Source organism: Pyrgilauda ruficollis, unplaced genomic scaffold (genome assembly GCF_017590135.1).
Source record: "Pyrgilauda ruficollis isolate IOZ18807 unplaced genomic scaffold, ASM1759013v1 scaffold7, whole genome shotgun sequence".
NCBI classification, from domain to species: domain Eukaryota; kingdom Metazoa; phylum Chordata; class Aves; order Passeriformes; family Passeridae; genus Pyrgilauda; species Pyrgilauda ruficollis.
Genome location: NW_024528821.1, coordinates 3,070,412 through 3,092,787, shown reverse-complemented (window position 1 = coordinate 3,092,787; position 22,376 = coordinate 3,070,412). Strand labels below are relative to the sequence as shown.

The 22,376-nt window shown below is 43.1% G+C and overlaps 1 protein-coding gene across 1 annotated transcript in view; it reads left to right on the top strand.

Annotated features, from left to right (window-relative positions):
• The first annotated feature begins 18,188 nt into the window (after positions 1-18,188).
• The window catches only part of LOC121363085 (connector enhancer of kinase suppressor of ras 2-like), a 162,473-nt gene continuing 158,285 nt past the window's right edge, over positions 18,189-22,376 (top strand). Inside the window, exon 1 of the mRNA XM_041485172.1 lies at positions 18,189-18,252. Coding sequence (XP_041341106.1) covers positions 18,189-18,252 — 64 coding nt within the window. The remainder of the gene's footprint in view (positions 18,253-22,376) is intronic.

Below are 22,376 nucleotides of genomic sequence, written 5' to 3'. Positions count from 1 at the left end.
GGGTGGGGAGAGACAGGGAGGGAGTCCGCGATCCGTGGAAATGTCCCCCAGAGGGTGGTGCCAGGCTCTGCCCAGGGACAGCACAAGGAGCAGTGTCCAGTAAACTACAGCGCGAGAAGTTCCAGCTCAGCACCAGGAAAAAACTTCTTTCCGTGAGGGTGGCAGAGCCCTGGGAGGGTGTGGAGTCTCTGTCTGGAGACACCCCAAACCCTCGCGGACACCTTCCTGTGTCACCTGCTCCAGGTGACCCCGCCTTGGACTGGGTGACCCAGAGGCTCCTTCCAGCCCCAACCATCCAGTGATTCTGTGCGTGGCCATCCCTGTGACCCCACTGCATTGTGCAGCCTGGGCTCACAGGGAGACTGCCCAGTGAAACCCAAAAAGCTCCATGAAGGACCACGGCCAATATTATGGCACTCAAGGAACCTTTTCTTTCCCAGGATGGATACATTTGGTCTGGGAAGGGAGGAAATGCCAGTGTGTCCAGGTGGGCAGCGCAGGGCAGGTGGGGCCGGACACCTTCTCAGGGCCACGCTGGGGCTGGTGACAGCACAAAGCACACACTCTCACTCCTGTGTCCTTACAGGGACCCAGGCACGGCCAGGTGCGTCAGTGCCAGCCCTCCTTCGGGCTCCATTTCCCTTCCAAAAGGAAACCTCCTCAGTAACAGAGCAGGAAGCACGCTGCTGACCCATTCTGGTGGATTGTGTGGTAGAAATCATGTAAAATCACTGTTTATTGCCTCGGCTGTAGGAGCACTGAGAAGTCAGAAGCAGATTTGAGACCTGTGTTCGTTCCAAAGCCTCCAGACAGGCCACATCCCTACTCCAAATAGTTTCCTCTGAAAGTCACCATGTTCAAATATTAAACAGGCAATTAATTTTGCACGATGCTTTAATCAGAAATACCAGTAAATATTTCTGCAGGACTGAAATAAAAGAATTGCTGCTGGTTCTCTGTAGGCAGGGAGGAGAAAAGCAGACAGTGTTTATGTTTATTTTAAAATTGCAAGAAGTTGTTTACATTGTTTAAAAATTTTAACAGGGGTTCTGAACTAGTGGTGGCATCCCTTTGGGGAGTTGGGGACAGATGATCTTTAAGATCATTCCATCTGAAGCTGTTCTATAATTCTATGGTTTAGTAAATATCCTGAATTTAGTAACAGGATTTCAGGGAGAGCCCATGTATTTGAACCCTAAATCTTCTGTTGTGCTGCTTTGTCTCCTGGATATGTTCCCTTCCTTTGTGTGCCATCAACACTTGCCCTGTAAAAATTAAATACAGCAACCAGAAAACCTCTACAGCACCGCTTTTATAGAAAATAATTGGTTTGGAATTAGCTATGGAATGATTCCTGAGAAACTTGGTATGTTTTCTTCTCACGTTATCTGCAGCTTGGGAAACAAAAATGGTGAGACAGTCTCTATAACACCCCTTGAAAAATACAGTGATGTTTGATAAAATGCAGCTTATTAAACTCCTTTAAAAGGGTGAATAATAGAAAGCAATATTTCAAGGGCTCTAATTTGACTAACAGTGGGCTAACAGGTGCTTTTTCTATAGTTTTCATCAGAAAACTCATAGAATCGTTCTTGAAGGAGACATGAGATGTGTATTTAAGCTGTCAAAGAAGCCAGTTCACAGACTCACGGCCCCAAAAGAAGATTTATTGATCACAGTAATGTTCTTTACAATACAGGAGGCTGAAGGCACACGTTAACAAAGCTGCTGCTGTTTGCAGCAGAGGAGTGACAAGCTCCAGAAAGAATCTCATGTTATGTATTTCCTTTCCCAGTAATGCCTCTTAAGGAGCCAAACCTTGAGAAAAAAAACTATGGCAGGATGAAATAAACCAAATATTCTTCTCCTGCCACCAGATCTAAATGCTTCCTCCTTCATTAATGACAGATTTAAATTAACAGGGGCTGGCAGATTGGTCTGGTGGTTTAAACAGCAGCCTGGGACATGAAAGGAGTCCTTCCATGAGGGAGTTAGCATCAAAGTGAGGCTGTGCTGCAGCTCCTCCGTAGGAGCTCATTAAACTGACGAGCCCAGCTCACCATTAATGACTTACCCTGGTGTGGCTCTGCCCTGGGGCTGCGGCTGGGTGTGGGCATTTCCTGCCACAGCTGGGAACATCTGCATGGCTCCCTGGTACACCGGGGAGTAGATTCCACCCTGGGGAACCCAGCTGCAGGATCACACAGATGTTCAAGACCTTTCCCTTTTCCAGCAGCTCGTGGGTTCTCAGACCTTCAGCAGATCCTGTAGGTGGGAGGAGTCTCTGTAGGGATGGCTCAGAATTCCTGGACAAGGGCTTGGGAGTTGGTGTTTGACAGCTTTGGTCACACAGTTTAGAGCAACAGCTGCTATTTCCATTTCTCTGGCTTTTTATGGAAGGAAGCCACAGGGGCAAACCCACCCCACTCCACAGAACCCTTTCCCTGGACAGCTTTACTTATTTTTATGCCATTATTTAGGTGATGTTTTAAAGGATGTAGCTCCAGACCAGACCTTGGGCTCACCTATAAAGTCGGAGACCTTTCAAGAAGGATTGAAAACAGAGTGGAAAAGAGCCCATTTTCACCCAGAATTTTGGTATTTGTAATTCTCCATCCCACTGAATAATTTGGCTCTGATGCTGCTCCAAGGCATGAAATCATGGGGCTGCATTGCATCAGCCAGAAAGGGAACTGGATTGAATCTGTCCCCTTGTCCCCAAAGTGTCCAACTTGTGCTTGGGAAAATGTATGGAGACTCCAGTGTGGAAAAGCCTGGAGTTGATTTGGTGCTTGACCAAGCTCCTTTTGGGAACTTCTTGCTATCATTCATCCTGAATCTTCGATAAGTTCAACCCTCATAAGAGATTTATTAAACTTCATGTTCAAGAGTGGCCATAGGAAAAGCCCTGTGGTCCTTTCATTTTGTTTGTGTAGCAGGAGTTCCCTGAGTAGCTCCTCAGGCAGTTCTGAGGCTTTGTCCCCTCCAAGAATGTGTCTGACCATTCCAAAAACCCTGCTAAAGCCAAGATATTTAATATTTACTGCTTCATGTCTCTGCAAGGCTCCTTGTTCTGCCACAAAGAAAAGTTTGAAGTGATTTATTCTTTAAAATCCAAGTTGTTTCCACCAACATATGTATGTCCTTCTTTTCCTATTGATGCCATTGGATTTCTAGGGGAAAAAGTTGCTCTGACAACCAAGTTCTTGGTTTAAGTTCCTGCTCTTTCCCAGGTTTTCTGCTCAATGAACACCCAAAATGACAACAGCGATTCTCATTTTACAGAAATATTATAAAGACACAATAAATATTTGGAGTATAAGGGTATAATTAAAAATCTTCTAAATCAGGAGGTTCCGTGCGAAATGGTGATGGAGAAAGGATTACAGTGTGTAAACCTTAGGAAAAATGTTAATATGGAAAATTCCGTGCAGCACATTTTCTGCATCTAAAAGCCCAGCCAGAATTAGTGGTCTTACAAATTTTCTGTCTTCTTTGAACTTGGTTTTGCCATATTAATTAAAATTACTTGCTAATCCTCACCCAGTGCATAAACAAAGCTCCCATAAACTGAATCTGTAAATATGTCCTTTGTGCTGGTATGGAAAAAACAGCTGGTGCTTATGGGAAAAAAAATGGAAAAGAGCCTGGCTGGGTAGATATTTTAAGGATTTGTTCCACTTTTTATCTTATTGGGATATTTTTAAGAAAATCAGGGATGCTGTTTCCTTGCATTTTTATTGCCTTTGGTAATTTTTCACACACTGAGCAGGGGAAATCATGAACTCGAGGAACATATAAAAATGCAGTACACCAAAAATTTTTACAAAGAAGGAGCTAATTATTGTGTATTTATTTTTCACCCATTAGTATTCCTAGCATAGAGAATTTTGTAGTACAAAGAAAAAGTTAAAATATTTTTTAAACAAAAATGCAACCAAAACCAGGCGTGAGGAAGCAAAGAACCAGGGAGAGAACCATCATTAAAAAAAAATAAAAATCTATACAGCCCCTCCTTTTGTCATTTATCTTCCTCCTACAAGCCCAATTCAATTGGTGAGATAATTCACCTAAAGGTGATGCCCAAGCAATTCTTATTTCCCATGATTTTTTAGAAAAGCAGCCAATAAAATGTTGAGTTGTAATCTTCAAAGTGTTTATGAGTTTAGGCAGCACTGTGCTTTTCTTTGACTTGTATTTCTCCAGAGGTTAAGATGGTTTTTCCATTTGCTCAGGTCTCCCAACATCAAAATTTCTCTGTTCCTTATTTTACCAGTCCTTATTTTTTCTCTTGTACCCCTGACTGGGCTGAAAGAGCCTGACAAGTGGGTTTTTTCCTCTTTAATGTAGTAGTTGTCCCTAGTCCTTTGGAATAAAAATAACCATCACCCTGCAGTTCCTTCAAGTGTTTCTCCTTGCTTCTCTTACCTTGTTTGATTTAGTCAAGCTCATTTTTCTCCTCAGTCACAGCAAGCCAATGTAAGGGAAAGAAATGACACAATAAAATAAAATGTAGGTTTAGTTCTAAAGGAAACAGCACCATAAAAGCACAGATGAAGACAAAAACTTTGGAATAAATTTTACAAATAAAATAGCAGTACAAAGTACCTGATGGTCCTCAACAGCTCCACATTCCTGTTGAAGAGGAAAGGTGAGAATCTGAATGATTCATAGGAAATCCTTTCACCAGTGGTGAACCACAAGCACTTCCTGAAAGGAAAGCACGGAACTACTCAAACAATATTGAGCCCACTGGGAGCCCTTTGGTGTCCTGCTGAAAACATGCTCCTCACATGATCTCCCAAAAGTACAAGATAGCTAAAAATGCCAGTTCTGGCAGTGCCAGATTTCAGAGAGGAGGGAAATCCATGACACAATTCCCATGAGCCAATTCCCATGAGCCAATCCCCATCCCTGCCTGGCTGATCCATCCATTGCAGGTGGGGTTTCAAGAGAAGGCGAAGAGTCACAGAAGAATCCTGGTCAGGAGAAGTGTCCTCCTCGGGAATGAGCCACTCTCTTTTGTAAATGAAATATCCAAATAGGTAGATAAAATATCCAAATATTTGTTCAGTCCCATAGCACCGCTTTTATTTTGCAACAAGACTTTGTAAGTTTAAGTCTTATCACCGATTGCTATGGTTCATTACAGAATTATCCTGTTAAATATGTTTACAAAGGAATCTTCCATCTTTGTCTTTGAGATAACAATAAAATTGAAGTATCGATGGTTTGATGCCAAATATTTTCCCCTTTATTGTAACCTTGTTTTCTTTCATCTACAGAGGAATTTGTTTAAATGCAAATTATTTCTTTCATGAAAGAAGACAGCTTTTGTATGAATCAGTATTTGTTTAAGTAATTTCCTCAAATGAAGGAAATTAGTGGTACTTGTGGTAGCACTACATTATTGTTTCCAACCTGTTTTACTTCCTCTCCATTTCATCTTGTTTAATCTCAGCCCAGATAAAATGAAATGATGTGACATTAAAGGGAAGCATTTGTAAGAAGAGGGGCAGGTTATTTCCCAATCCCTGGTGATAAAGTTTGTACTTTGGGGCACCTGATGGATGCTTCTTTGGGAGCAACCATACCCAGGAAATGCCTTTAATCTCTCCTTTGAGGTGGGACAAAATGCCCAGTCTGGTTCAGGTGTAGCCACTGTCACCCAGCTGTCCCCACGAGTCAGAGCTCTGGGTGAGGCACTTAAAGCAGCATTTGGGGCACAAATAGAGTTGTCTCCTTTTAAATGCAAGATAAGAGCACAGGAACTCAGGACAAATCTCTTGGATCATATCAAAAGTCATTTTAGTCCTGGCTGACTTTTTGGTGGGTGTTTTGTGTTAGAGCACAGGGGTAACTCCCACACAGAATGATCCCCACAGCTGGAATTCCAGCAGTCAGTATTTGAGATTATAGAAATGCTGCATTTATCATGTTTTAGTGCACCAAGGATGGGCTGTGGGATTTAAGTCTCCTGACAGTATCAAAGTGTGGTATTTAAGTCTCCTGACAGTATCAAAGTGTTGCTGACCAGAGAATTTCCAGTTATGAAACCTTACTTAACATTACTCATCAGCATTCATCAGTATCAATAACTGACTTTGATCTCTGTATTTTCCAATGAAAAATATATATTTCATACATTTCATTATAAAATAATAATAATATATTTTTACACTCTCATGGACATTTTGCTTCATTTTGCCCCCAGACTGTCCTTCTGGGGTGTTTCTTCCCCCAACACCATAGTCCCTTCTAGGACCCCCTTCCAGCCCCCTTGGGCCACCTCAGTCCTGGCTGTGACCCTGCTCTGTGACCCACTCCTGGCTCCCTGGAAGCAGCTGCTTCCACTGTGCCTTAACACATCCAATAAAAAAAAAAAAAAAAAAAAAGCTTTTTGATATAATATGGGGGGAAAAATAGCTGTTAGCAGTGTATTTCAGTAAAGCTCCCAGAGCAAAAGCAGCAGCGAGCTGTCATGCTATGGAGCTGATGGATTTGCTCAGCAGCCCTAAATCACTGTGTTTATCTCGGATTCCCAGCTAATGAAAGGGTGCTGGGTGCTGCAAGCCACGGAGCTTAAGCTCCATTAACTAATCAATTTCTGACTCTGGGAATTAAAAAAACGGGGAGGGAAGCTGTGGTCACTTGTGCAGTTTTAGAGGAGCGGGGCTCAAAGCGGCATTTCAACAGCAGCAGGAAAACTGGGGGACAAAGTAGATACCAGATATCACTTGGATTGCTGAGAGAACAGAGGGCAGTGAAACAGGGCAATGAACGTCCAGGATGTGCTTTGAAAGTGTGAAACGTGGGAAGAAATAAATGTATCATTCCCAATGGAATGTGGGAGGTGCAGCCCCGCGAGCAGCAGAAAAGGATCTCTGTCCTTTGTAGGGCTTCAGACAGGGGCCAGAAAGGTGCCCTTGGCCATTCCCCAAAGCTGGATGTGCCCCTGCTCCTCGAGCATCTGCAGGCACCTGGGTGTTGTGCAGGTGTGTCAGGGAGGCTGCAGAGGCAGCAGCCCCTTCCCAGGTTAATTAGCTGTGCCCTTCAGCGGGGATTAGGAGAGATTTGAAAGCATCTAAAGCCAGGGAGGATTGAAGAAAAGCAAATAGCCCAACTTCGTGGCAGAGTTATTGCCAGGGATTCGACTTAATCGGGATCTGTGTCAGCAGCCTTGATAGGCCCCCTGTAAGTCGTTTGTGTTAGGTAAACATTTGCAAATGAACTTTTTGTATTCGAGGCTTCATTAGGGAAAGGAAAAAAAAAATAGGAATACCTTACTAGGAGTACTGGTGTCTGAACTCTACAGAAACATTTAGACCTTTCAAACTAAATGTCAAGTTGTTCCTATTTAGTCAAATTCTTGCAAATTTAAGCTAATTAACATAACCACTTTCCAAGTCAGAGCAGGCCCTTATGCTGTGCTTAAGTGGTTTAATACATGAATTCTTTCTGATTGCCACATCCCCACGTTTGTGTCTGTAGGAGGAGAATGGAAAGTTTTTTATTCCAGGCAACAAAATGGACATAAATGTAACTTCTTCATGGACATAAATGTAACTTTGCTATGATAACTTTTAATACAGAATGATATTGTTTTCCTGAGCCAACTAAGAAATGTGATCCAGTTGAAATTTCTGGGACACAGAAGGGACACAACTGACTCAAAAGGAATATTCAAATAATCATGATTGGATTTTAATTACAAGAGTGACCCAACAGGCCCACAAAGGGTGATGAACTGAGTTCCAGGAAATGGGAATTTAATTTTGTATGGCTTTCTAATGTCAGTCCTCTCCCTGTCACATCCCTGTGAAAGCTCACCTTGATTTTGTATCACTTTCTAAGTGCTGCACTGGCAAAGGAGTGTTTGGAAACTGAGATTCAAATCAAGTCATATTTTAGAGCTATTAACTTGGTACAGCTAAAATTGTACAAAGGGGAATGCTTATATTCAGCATAAAAAAATTTATTTGCCTGGGGGAGATTTTAGTGTCCAAGACATACATTTGTGATAAATAGTAGAATTTGAAAATGCTCTTTCAATCTGCAGGGTCAGAGTCTGCAAGCAGCGACCCAAAGCTGGAAAGATAGGAAAATGTGAGTAATAATTCCTGAAAAGTTTTGATTCTGGTGGCAATTTAACAGCAAAATAATTAACTTTTGTGTTCTAGTCTGCATATTGGAATTCCAACCAGGGTGATGTTCTACCAGAAAGTTCATCAGAGATTTATTAACAAACAGTGTATGAAGGTTTAGCAATAATTAATATATTTAAAAATTAATCTCTTTTTAATGTCACTTTTTTCATATCTAATGATATGTATTTTTGCTTAAGTGTGAAAACATGTCACTTATAATTTTAGAGGGAAAAGCTTTCAACAAAATTTTCAGCCTAAGCTATTTTTAATCCTAACATTTTCTGTGAATAAGTAGAAATAAGAAAATGAATTGTGCTGTGAAAAGCCACTAAAACAGTTTTTCCCCCAGGAGATTATAAATATCTGTATATATGGGCAGAACATTCAATTAACATGAGAAATGCCCTGCTAAGTTTCATGATGATGTACTGGGAGAGAGCAGCAATACAGCAAAACTGGCGAGCTGTACAAAAGGAGTAAGAACTTTCTTAGCAAGATACATGATTGCAGAAATTAGACATTTGTTAAAAAGATGTGATGCAGAAATGCAGCAAATGTGGCACTTCATCAAGAAAATGGGCAGGCAGCATTAAACATAAGTGACGGTGTGGGGTTTAGTTTAGAATGCAAAATGAATTTATAAATAATAGATGGAGATAATATGGATAGTTTTAGATAGATTAATGGAACCAATTTTTTTCCTAACTCTTTCAAATTAATTGAAGATGCTGCACAGTCATGCCCCTTCCCCAAAGAGTTAACAAAATGTTAAATGGGTAACTCACATGATGGAAAGTTATTATCCTGAGATGAGCCTTGGAGGAATTATGGGGAAGAGGGAGATAATATTGGAATATATGACTTTGATTTTTATTTAAACATTATAGCTTTAAATAGTCACTAAAATCCTTGAGCTCTTCCTGGCAGAAGACACAGGGCCTTGTCTGCAGGGACCAGGAAATAAGGGACAAGTCCTTAACAGGTTTCTCACCTGTCTCACCTTTTCCCAGCCCTGGCTCACAGCAGTAACACCTGCAGAGAGGCTGTGTAGCCCAAAATTGCTGCTGCTCCTATTGCAGTGAACAGAAAAATAAACCCACAACAGCTCAAACTGCAGGAGAGGTTTTCCCTGGGGGAAAAGCTGAGTCCTGGAGCTGCTGGACTGGATTCAACTGGGGAAAGAGCAGAAGCTTGAGAAACAAAGCTGGTGAAACTCAGTGACCTGGGGAATTGCTGGTGGACGTGCAGGAGACTCCAAGGGCAAGGCTTGGGCATGGTCATGTCGGTGTTAAAAGCCTTGGCTCCTTGTTTTAGGATGAGATATTTTGATATACGCATTTCTAATCATACTCACAGTAAAAACAAGCCCAGCTAAGGGAAGAGATAAAATGCAGGTTTTTCTCACTCTGAAGAGTCTGAAAAAGGGAAGACAGACTCCTCATGGAGACCTGAAGAGGAAAGTAGCTGCTGGAAGGCTTGAAGGACACAGATCCTAGAGAAATGTGCAGTGGATCAGATATATCAGAAATCAGAGAGTATCAGAAAGAACTGCTGTTGCAGTAACTGTTGAAAACCCCTAAACCAAGGGATCTATCCCTGGATTTTTATGGCAGGGCTGTGGTTGGTGTTTGGTGGCTGCAGAACATCCTGTCCTTCCCTCCCAGGGGACAGGAGGACTGAGAGCTGCCGGGATGTGGAAGGAAGGAGGGAGCAGGAAGGGGAGCAGGAGCTGCAGATGGCTGAGGGCTCTGACAGCCCTTTTTATAAACAAGGTTTCTGGATGGCAGGCCTTTATTTTGGAGCTGAGCTGGTGCAATTTGTGACTACAAGAAAGTGAGAGAGAAATGAAAGCTGGCTCTGAAGCACAGCTACAGAGCTTCCCAGCTCTTGGCAATTAGTTTATGCCTTCCTAGGCTTGATCAGAGCATGTCTTGTCACCATCTAACATGGCTTCAAATTGTCCAAAAGGAAAACATCATGTTGTTTGCTTGCCAAGCCCGTTCAAAGTAAAGCTACTGTTGCATGTAAGAGAGAGCAGAGCTGTTTGGAATGGAAAGAGCAGGGGAAGAGCCCTGAGAAATTAATTACGGGAGGAAAGCTGGTTGCTGATGCAAAGCTCCTGGTTAAGAGCAAAGGGCATGCTGCTGGGATGCAGAGGAAAACACGACAGGACACATCACCATCATCTCCTCAGTCTCTAAACAGCAAATCAAGTTAATTTGGAGAGACAGGCTGAAGGGAAGAGACCTTTTTATTCTGCATCCTTCTTTCAGATCAGTGTTTAACTCTGTGTGGCTACAGAAAGGATGAAAAATGTCCAGCTCTGCCCTTACAGCTGAGGTTTCCTCATTCACAGATGTATCAAGAGCAGGACAGGAAGCCTCACATACTAAATTCTCTGAAGTGCCCATGGTGAAGGCTGCAGCAGATGTTTTCATGTCAGGTTAGTCTGGCAGGTATTCGTGGCTCACACGAATTTTCTTTTTCAAGCTTTCAGATTCTTCTATCTCAATTTCTGCTCACAATATTAAGGCAACACAAAAGCTGGCTCCAGTCACACGCTGGGAATATCTCTGTGGTCACAGCCAGTCCTCCAAGCAAATATTGAGTCTAACTAAACATGGAGAATGAAGAGGCTACTGGAGTATAAAGCAGGAGCGTAATCTCTGAGGTTTTAACCAAGGCATTAGGAAGACCTAATAATAGCAGGGCTTTGCAGAGATGGTAAGATAAAGGAAAAGCCATCTTGAGAATGCCTTGAAGAAAAGCTTTTGCTGTCACCTGTCACTTGGCAACATGAAAGACAAGCTTGGACCGAAAATCACAGGGGAAAATGAAGATGGGATGATAATAATTGTCACAATTTATGAATCTGACATTCCTCGTGCCAGCACATCCTGGCTCACCCCATCAGATATCTCTGCAAGGCAGAATGACTCTTTGAACATTGAAGTCCATGCTCAGACATTTCTGTGCGGCGCATTTTGCCGTGGGATGGTGGAGAAGGAGATCATGATAGAGCACAAAAGAATAAAGTGTTTTTTCTCAGTGGAATGGTTCTCCACACCATTGCCCAGAGCGCACCCAGGCTCTCCTGGACACTTTATCATGAGCTTGTCCCTCCTCTCCCAGCACTCTGAGGGTCTCTCAATGGCAAAACAAGTCCATTTCCAACACTGCTGCATATTTTCTTCACACCATAAATGTCACACAGAATATACAGCCCAGGTTTCACAGAATCACTGAATATTCTGAGTTGTTTCCCTGAATGCTTTAGGAGAATCAACAGGCACTTGTGCTTCAAAACCAACTTTCCATCCAGCATTTAGGAGAATCAACAGGCACTTGTGCTTCAAAACCAACTTTCCAGCCAGCAAATAATGAATTGCAAGGGAACGTGATATCAATAGTTTGGAAGTTTTATTACTGTTGTCAAGTAGCCCTGGCTGGGCTCTTGTGCTGCCCAAGGTGCATCCATGGAGGAGATCCTGTGAATGAATCCCTGCTTTATTCCGTAACTCTGTCCAGCCTCTGCTCTAGGGCAGCCTTCACAAGGCATCACTTGTATCTCTGCTTTGAAGATTATCTCGGGGATTCCCAGATGGGAACATTCCCTCTAATTTGGGGCTCTTTGGGAGACTCTAAACATGTTGATGATATCAACAAACAGGCTGAAAACAGAGGATCCTGTTTCCCTTAATATGAAAATATTTCCATGTTCTCTGCTCATTTGCAGTCTGAGTCAAAGAACACAAAGTTTGTCTTCTATGAGAAAAAATTACCCATGTTGTAACTTCATAGTGTCTTCACTGAAAGCTGTGGGTTTCTCCTGGAGAAGAATGATAATTTTTTGGTTAATTTTCTACATTATATCTTTGACATTAATACATTTCAGTTGCATTTTAAACTCTGGATAGGGCTGCAAAAAGTGGTGTTTTTCTATAAGATGTATAATCTAACGAACCTGTTTTACAGAAAAGCTACTCTTGATGTCAAGGAAGTGTAACAACAGCTAAAGGGCAGCTCCTGAAAAAAAAAAGGTGATGTTATGATGAAAGTGATGCAAGACAGGAGGAAGTTTGCAGTGCCTCTGTTCATGATGTTCATTTTCTGTGGCTAAATAGAGGATTTCAGTCCCAAGAGAGGTCAGAGGAGGAGCTTTTGTGAACACTAAAATACGCTGAGAAAAAAGCAGTGCACAAAACCATCTCAGCCATGTCAAGAGGTATTTTTTAGTAAGTGATAAAGAAATTATTTCTCTACATTCCTGAGAAACCAAGTATTTCTTGCATTTTTGTAATATTAGCTTTGGTTTCCAGACCATTTTTAAGGGTGTTTTAATACCCAATTAATGTAAAGTGTCATAAATTATGACTAACACACATTAATAAAACAGTTTTATCATCTAATGGAGCGTGAAAAAATATAAATTTCTAATAAGGCCCTATGTAAAAACTGGCATATTAATACCTGTGATGGAAAAGCAAAGACTATAGTGGGTTCCTGTGGAAAAAAAAAAAATCCAACAAAACCACCCCAACAACTTTAGGTTGATAAATCAGCAGTGAAAATGAAATTCAATTAATTAATTAATTAAGTGGGGTTTATTAAAAGGGAGGCTGCCGGCGGGTGCGGAGCCAGCAGATGGCACTCCAGAATGTGGAACAGCATCCTCCCCATCGCGGGGCTCCGGGGCCACAGGCAGCAGAGTCCCGCAGAGGACAGGCGGGGCTGAGCCTCCCCTGGGACACAGAACCCAAAAGAACCTCGGCTGCTGGGGAATCACAGGATCCTGGGATGGTTTGGGTCGGAAGGGAGCCTAGAGCCCATCCAGTGCCACCCCCACCATGGCAGGGATGCCTTGCACTGTCCCAGGCTGCTCCAAGTTTCCCCAGCACATCAGGGGAAGAGGATGGTGATGTTCTGCTCCCCTGGGGCTGGGTTGAAGTCCCCCAGGCTGAGATCTCTCCTCTCTCTCTCACATGGGGGAAGATGAAATAGCAATGGAATCTTTATCACAGAATCCCAGGGAGGTTTGGGTTGGAAGGGACCTTAAAGCCCATCCCATTTCACCCCTGCCATGGCCAGGGACACCTTCCACTTGCTCCAAGCCCTGTCCAACCTGGCCTTGGGCACTTCCAGGGATCCAGAGACAGCCAGAGCTTCTCTGGACACAGCAATGCAAAACCCTCCCAAGAGACTGGCTCTGTTTGTTGGAGCGTGGTGCTGAGAACACCATGGGTGTGATTCCATGTTCACTGAAGAGTTGGGCTTGATCCTTGTCCCTTCCAACTCAGAATGTCCTGTGATCTGAAATAAAGACTGATGGATCATGTGGAACCCTCTCATTGACCCTCTCTGGGAGATGGGAACAATCCAAACCCTTTCCTCACAGCCCAGCCCCAGTGAGAAGGTTCTCATTGTGAAAATGCAAGTCCTGATTCCAAAATAACAGTTGGAGGCCTCCTTTGTCATCCAAGGACAATCTAAATGAGTGGAATCATTCCCAGGCTGCTCAAAGCCCAGAATCCTCCCCCAGCTCTGCTGATCTGGGCTGTCCTGTGAGAACAGGACCCAGCCCCTCCGTTTGTAAAGCCAGGGTTAAGTAAGGCCAAGGTTTATCCCTAAATAGGAGAATCTGTCAATCCCTATCCCGAGCCTAAGCTGGGGTTTGTTCCTCCCAGCACATTTATTGCTCTCATGCAACTTCACCAGAGGCAGTTTTCTTGCCATCTCTCAACAAGTGTCTCAAGGGTTGGAGGCATCAGGCAGAACCTGGCCTAGAACAGAACTGACCAAAACTGTTTAGCTCCATTCTGTTTTTTTAAGAATATGTTCTTTTCCACAAAAAGCAGCTGTATAATACATGAATGTTACATGATAAAAAGCTTCAGTGATAACCGAGAGTTCAACAGTCAATTCCTTGGAGATTTTGCTTGCTTTTCCATTAATAACATAAATTATAGATGTCCTAAGTTATAACATTACATACCACTTTTCCAAGGCATTCATGACTTATTTAATCTGGAACTGCATGTTCTTGTTTTTCCATAATGGACATCAAATGCCATGTCAAGACTTTATTAAACTAACCCCCTCCTAAAGGACTTATTTCACAACAGGCAAGTTATTTCTTCATCAAAGAAGATGAGAATAATTGTTGCCAAATGAAAACTGCAAGAAATACATGATTGTTCTAAGTGTTAGAGTGACTATGGTACCAGATTTGAACATAATCCTTAATTGGAAAGTTATCACTGGCCATGAAATACACAAGAACATTTAAGTGCCTCCCACAGTGACCATGAAAATACAGAGACTGATGGTTTAATTAGCAATCCCAGAGATACCAGGCAGTGCTCAAAAGCTACAGCACTCTCAGCATTATTGCTGGGAAGGAGGAGGGACTCCAAACCTTTCCACCAGTCTGTTCAGCCTTAGGCCTTTGCTGTCAAAGGCAGCAGCGATGATTATGGGCTGGAATTACCAGATTATTTTATATAGGCCTTTGACAACAACGCTGCTTCGTAGTGAAAGCTCTGCTTCCTTTCTCCCTTTCAAATGCCTCCCTTTGCTCCAATGCTTATGCAGACTTCAGTCAGAAAGTATTTCTCATTTACATGACCTAGATAGAATAATAGTGAGAAAGATGTTCCTTGATCTTTTTTCTCTTGATTTGCTACATTCAGCCTGGAAGAAAAACACAGTCATGGGAATGCATTGTTGCTTTTATGTTGGCATTAGGAAACAGTGCTAGGTAGGGTGGGGGATAGATCTAGGCAGAAGCCTTGCAATAAACAGGCAGAAAAACACATGGCACAGCTTTAGGGATAACATGGTTTTGCCTATTTTTTAAAAAAATTCCTTGTTTAGTGACTTCACCCACTTGATCCCACTGCAGTGACCCATGGCAGACAGGAATGATGAGGAGCCTGCCAGGGGTGAAGGTGACAGCTCAGTGCAGGGGATGCATTCCATGATTTCTCATTCCAGAGTCATTACCTCAGCAGGCAAACTGGACAACCTGTATAAAAAGGTGCCCTGAACTGACTTGAACTGTGGCTCCAGAAATAGTCTGGGCTCCATTTGGCCTTTCTAATGCTCAGCTGGATCCATCACTGAGTCCCATGGCCTGCCACAGGCTCCTCTCCTGATCTTGCCATGTTCCTGTGACATTCCCATGGGAGTGAGGATAAATCTTTCCAGAAACAACAAAAGAAGAAGCAGAAGAAATCCCCAAGTGGAACCATCCATGGGCTGCCATGCTGAACATACCCTTGGGAGTAGCTGAAGGAACATTTCCCTGGGGTTGGAACAAACCAGGGCCATGTGCACTGATCTTTGCAATGCAGAATGAACCTGAATAAATCATCAGGAAAGAGAGAAACTGAGCTTTTTTTGAGAGCTTTGAATATTTCATTCCAAGAAGTAGAACAAAAAAGTAGATGGTTGTCCTGAAGGTTGCAAAATCCCAGAATACAGGCAAACTGTGACTGGTAATGATGAGGAAAATCACAGGAGTTTATCTAACAGCCAGGGTCTTCCAGCCAAATTATAGCTCCTGCCTGAGCCAGCACCATGAATAACAGTGGGAATAAATGAAAATGCAAACCATCTTTGGGGGGAGGAGCCTCAGTAACAGGACGTGAAACATTTAGAAGGTTCTCATTGTGGAAGTGGAAGTCCTGATTCCAAAATAATAGTTGGCGGTCTCTTTTGTCATCCAAGGACAATTTAAACGAGTGGAATTATTCCCATTGACATTGATGAGCTTTGAATTCAGGCTTCATCCTCTTTCAAAAATATGTCCAAATATATTAAAAAATGTGCCCAGTCAAGCCTGGGTAGGAAATGTGAGACAAAGGGGCATTGACAGAATGTCTGTCAAATGACAGGAATTAGGGAAGTAGTCCAAACAATCATGAATGAAGATTTTTTTGTGCAAATGTTCAAAATACCAAGTCCATGCACAATATTCCTTATCTCAAATTCTTCCATGCTGGTATTGAACCTTAAAAAATTAAGAATTTGAAGAAAGAATAGCCCTCAAACAACTTGTACAGTTTCCAATAGCTAATAGAAATATTTATTCTGAATTCTAGCCCACTATTGCCTAAAAAGAGAAGTATTGTGCCTTTGAGAGCTTTGTCATTATGATGTCCATTGTAAATAGCTATTTAGACAGAACTAAAGCTACTGAAAGTGGTCTCCCAAAACTCAGAGAGGAAGCTGACATGCTGTTCAGCCTTCTTGAAGGAGAATTGATGTGAATCCTTTTGTAGAGAAGATCTGTGCTCTGGGCACTCCAAATACATCATAGAATACTAATCACACTATTTCCCAAAGCTAAAGAAAAATAAAAAAGGATAGAGTGCATCACTGAGCTGAGAATGGCACATCTCTTTGGAGATGCTTTAGTGGGGGGAAAGTTGCCTGTCTGCATCCTTAACTATATAAAAAAGAGCCTTGAAAGGGTAGAGGATAAACTGCCAGGGAGTAGGTTAAGATGGGATTTTAAGAAGACATTCTTCCCTGTGAGGGTGGGGAGGTTGCCTGAGGTTGCCCAAAGCAGATTTGGCTGCTCTTGAATCCCTGGAAGTGCCCAAGGCCAGGTTGGACAGGGCTTGGAGCAAGTGGAAGGTGTCCCTGGCCATGGCAGGGGTGAAATGGGATGGGCTTTAAGGTCCCTTCCAACCCAAACCTCCCTGGGATTCTGTGATAAAGATTCCATTGCTATTTCGTGTTCCCCCATGTGAGAGAGAGAGGAGAGATCTCAGCCTGGGGGACTTCAACCCAGCCCCAGGGGAGCAGAACATCACCATCCTCTTCCCCTGATGTGCCGGGGAAACTTGGAGCAGTGCAGGAGAAAAAGACACAGAGGAAAGATCTCTGAAGAGAAAGGTGGAACTGTTTTGTTCTGCCTTTTTTTCTGGTCTCTGAGTTTCTCCCCTTAACATAAAATAGTGGGGCTGCAGATCCCAGACAAAAGGTTGGAGCCTGCAGCACCTTCTCAGCCACAGGATGCAGAATTTGTGCTGCATGAGGTGCAGAGAGTCACAAATGGGTCCAAAAAGTGCTGTTTGGCACGTCTCACTAAAGTGTTTCACCTTCATCTGTCAGAAGGGTAGTAAACTTCGGGATTAGCAATACTTAAAACATTTTTTTTTCCCCTTCATAACAAAAGGGAGACATAGACTAGTGATCCCAGTACTGAGAGTCAAAATACTTGCTGTACTTGTCTATCCTAAAGTGCTGTAATAGTACAAATTGCCTCCTCAGTGCTGTCATTCTTTCCCTACAAAATGAGCAGCTCATAGGAGGAAATATCCAGGCTCTGAATGTGGCCAGAAAAAAAAAAAAAAAAAAAAAAAAAAAAAAAAAAAAAAAAGAAGAGTTTTCTCCCAGTAGTTTTTTTCTTGGGTAAGACTTTTCATACTGTGTTTGACATTCTGAATTACATGATTACACAGTACAAGACTCCAGCAACATTTCGCATTGTAAAGATGGAGATGCTCAGCATTTTGCCAGATGCCAGGCGATATCCTGACGTTTCTATCTTCACTTTAAGCCGAGTGACAGTCAGCATATTCACAATGAAGCCGAGACAATCTGCTATCAAGTTACAGTAGTGACATTTTCCCTGATGAAGATCCCAGGGCTCGGCGGAATAAAGCAGCTCCGCCGAGCGCGGCGTGCGGAGCGGCCCCGGCGTGGATGCTCCGTGTGTAATCCATGTTTGATCCGTGCCGGTGGCTCGGCGGGCACAGCCTTTGGTAAGTAAGTCTGTACTGCACCATTTCCTGGCTCGGTGCTCCGGGTGTTGCAGGCTGTGTGCAGTGGGGGAGGTGCCAGAGCTGATCAAGCAGTGTAATTTTATACATTACTGAATCAGTGCAGGAGGAACCTGGAGGGACAAAGCATCATCTTCTCTTTGAACTGCACTGTAAAATCCGACAGCTCTCGTAGCCCAGCCATGCTCTGATACAATTTTTCTCTCTTTTTTTGCCCCGATTTTGGTGTGAATGATAAAGTGATCTGATGATGGCTCTCGTTATGGAACCTATTAGCAAGTGGACGCCCAAGCAAGTAGTGGATTGGATGAAAGGTAGGATCGTTTATTGCCATGTATTGTCTGTACTTCGGATCCTGGCAATTTGCATCCGTGCTCTCGCATTCTTTGTTTTGGGAAGAGTTTATTCAGTTGTGATCATCCCTGTGCTGCTTTGCCCGGTAGTTGTTAGAGCCAGGCTGAGGAGAGGCTGCTGGAGCTGGGCTGTGCTGTGGGAATTGCAGCCGACAGCGGAGCAGGGATCAACTGCATTTGTTGGACAATGCAGACGCAAAGTGTTTGTGTCTCACGGCTCCATTATGCCTCGCACAGGGTAGCGCCGGGATGTTTGGCTGCTTTAAATTTGCCCTGATTACTCTGGTTTGCTCATATCAGGTGATCTGATGCAGTGGCTGTGCAGCGCTTGTCTGTAGTTTTGGGTACCACAAGGAGCACCAGGAGCCGGGGGCTGGACTGTGGCATCCTGCTTCTTTAGGGACGTGTCCTGCCCTGTCCAGGCTCCCTCAGGGACGTGTCCTGCCCTGTCCAGGCTCCCTCAGGGACGTGTCCTGCCCTGCCCAGGCTGCCCAGCCGCGTGTCCGAGGCTCCGCGGAGCCGTGGGAAGGCGCAGGGCTGAGCGCGGCTCCGCGGGGAAACTCGCCGGGATAACTTGACAGGAATGATGATTTCCCTGCACATTCGCAGTTTCACAACACAGCCGTCAGCTGTGACATGTTTTGCCTGACAATGCTCGGCTGTGCTGCAAACAGACCGGGATGGATGGGAGGGCGAGGGATTGTTCTGATGATAAGTGGTTTAAATTTCTGCGGGGCGGGGGGAGGATGTGTTCCCACAGTGGGATGCATTAGTGTTGTTATACAGCGCTTCTGATGAGCTGCCTGTCTTTGAGACAAATAATTCCTGCCACGGGGGATCTCTGTTATATAAGGAGAAGAGGTGCAAATTTGGGGTGTAGGTTACTCGTGGAAATGATTCCTCTAATGTGATGACTGAACTTATGGCAGGGTTGAATTGGATGCCCACTCCAATGCCCTTAAAGCTTTCAAAGTATTCTCATTAATAGGGGAATGGCTCTGATCTCATTTTGCTGAGCTACATCTCCACACTTCGCTGAAATTGGGCTGTTTTGGTGCTCAACAGACACGTTGCCATCATCAGCTAATTATTCTTCTACAAGCACAGAGTCTTGTGAAGCAAAAGGTGTCTGGGGGAATGGATGCACTGTGTTTCTCCGGTGTTTGGGAGCTCGGGGTAATTGGGAGGGTTTAAGCAGGTCATTGGGATGGATCCTAAACCTTTAGATATAGAATTGATTCCCAGGCTCCAATGTCATTAGGTGACAGCAAATCCTAATGTATTTGCAGGGGAGTTTTCTGACCCACACCTTCATTCGCAGTAAATAAAAGAGTTAAAAAGTAGACAGATCACTCTGCTAATTTAACTCCTTACTTGAATTATAATGTAAATTAAGTGTCAAAGCATGTAGAATACTTGTTGCTAAATTTAAAATTACTTCCTGCTACTTTTTTATCCTTCCTGATGCAATAATTATGTATTGGGGAACAGTAATCCATGATGTGCAGTGGAGGAAGGTCACACAAGCAGCAGGTTTTTACATGTCTGGAGTTCCTGACAGTTGGATTTCCATACCAGCCTGCACAGTGCACCATCCACAGGGATATCTGGAGTAGGCAGCATTGTCAGTGCTCTGTGTTCAAGCATAAGTAAATATAATGCAGCGAACACTGAAGTATTCACAACGTAGATATTTTCCTTGGCAGCATGAGCTGCACATCCACAAAACAGGAAAGTTGCACATTTATTCGTTTCCCCCACGTTAATATTACAAACCTTCTTTTTATCCCTTTGTAGATGCATTGTTCAGCTGCAGCCAAAGAAAAGACCTAACCCATACAAATGGCAGGCTGGAGTCAGTTTAAAACTACTTGTAACTACCTTACTTTGCAAAAATTGCCCAACTGTGGCCACTGTTTGCCTGTAATTTCCATGTGTTGTGCAGCTCAGCTCTGTTGGCTACAGTCACTCTGCTAAATCCATGTGCCAGGGAGGTTGAAGGTCTGCACAGGCAGAGATTTGCAGTGATAAGGGAGCTTTTATGTAGTTCTTCTGTTCTAAAAGGTCACTTCTTTCAGAGCATTAAGAGATAAATTAAAGACACTTTCAAAAAATTACCACTTTAGGAATGAGTATTATCTTGACTGCAGACAGCAACACGTTAATAAACAATGGAACAAATATTGCTTCTGTAATATACCTTTGGGGGGCTTAAACATATGTAGAAAATTAGTTTTATTTGCGGAGATGGTAAATGATAACATATTTTACAGGGAAATGGTAGCAACATGCTTTTAAAACTTGCATTTATCATCCCTTGAAGCCATTAGAACTTATTCCTAAAATCTGTTAGCAAAGGCCATGTTTTGAAACTAACTAGCAGTGAGTACCAGAAGCATCAAATAACTGTAGAGAAGATGGAAGGAAGCCACAAAAATGATGTTAATGGTTTGAGACCCAGGTCCCCGGAATGTGTCCTGGTTACAGCATCCGAAGAGAGCAGCAGCTGCAGCCTGAGCCCCCCCAAGAGGAGACACCCTTCTGTTCTTTTCCTTTAGGAAATGTTACTTGCCAAAAAAGTAAAAATTGGTAGGCTTTAAGGAACATTGTAATGACAAGTTGGCATCTTGTATTTATCCACAGTTCCTTTCTGGGGAACGCACTCAACTGGAATTCAATTAGGGAACTGCATCTGATGGTGTGGACAACCTGAAAAGCCCATGCAAGTCTGGGGAAATTGATTCCTGAGGCTGTCAGAGGTTCTAGAAGTTTAAACTCTGGATACTTTTGTCTCTATACAAACATATTTTGTTAAGTTTAGCGGATACAGCACTGTGGTTAGAAGGGAAGGTTTCAAAGGAGCTGACGACATTAATTGGGGAGGTATTTTTAGCAACAGTTTTTAGTCGGTATTCTTTTTTTTTCCCCCAAATTTCCAACATTTTGAACATCTCCAAATGCTTTTCAGGTGTTTTCCCTGGTTACAGCCATTTCTTACATAACTCACCTGTTTTCCTGGGGATGTGTTCTATGGACCCAAAATAAATGGGTTTTTTTTAGGAAAAACCTTTGCCTTGCTGAGATTTCCCCATTGGAAAACAAACATTACCCATAAAGCTCCCCAGTGCCTTCAGGGTCAGAGTGGTTCCTAACAGGTCAGTTTTCCCTGGATTAGGTTTAACATATTAATGGGAATAAATGGCAAACTGCCCTCCAAGATCTGCGTCTGGAACGCTTTACCTGGAGATTTTTGTTGCTCTTAGGCCAGGAGCTCCCCGTGAAACTCAGGAACACTTTGCAGGTCATCAGTGAACTCCAAACCCAAACCCATCTATTGTAACCTGCACTGGGCAGGGGAGTCCTGTACAGAGTCTGGGGGTTTGGGGTGCAGAGGGGAGCTAGGCTGTCTTACTGAATTAACAAGAGGGTGAGAGTTTGTGTTTCCATTGGAGGCAAAATCTGATGGGAATTCTCTGTACTTTTACAAGCAAGAGCATTGGAGATGTTGTACTTCCTAAGGGGAGCAGTTTACAAGTAGGTCATTTAAAATGTGAACTCATTTACAGAGAAGTGACACCTCTGTTCAAATAAATACTCACTTTTCAAAGCAGTCCAAGGAAATGAAATGAAATACAATGCCATGAAAAACAGCTGTGACTTTCAGAGAATGCAGTGTTATTGAACAGCTGAAAATTAAAATGGGAAACCAGCTATTCCTTAAGTACCTGTAATAACTCCACACAGAGTCTGTGAGTCAAAGTCCTGGGGACTGACAGGTTTGTCTGCCAAAGCAGCTTGCAGTGGAGCTTTCTCTCCTAATAAATGGTCTGCTGTAGATACTCATTTCACAACTGCGAGCCATTTTTCCCCCTTTAAATCTAGAATTTCTGCACCCTCAACAGGAGATGTAGACATAAAAAAAATAAAAATTAATTCAGTTGGTAAACTGATTAACTATGCTGCACTGATCCTGTGCAGAATAATTATATGTTTAGCTGAAGGGTTTTCCTTAGCATGTAATTCCCTGATTTCAGGCTGGCTCATGAAAGGGAAGGCAGGGAGGGAGGGAGTGGAGAGCAGGGAAG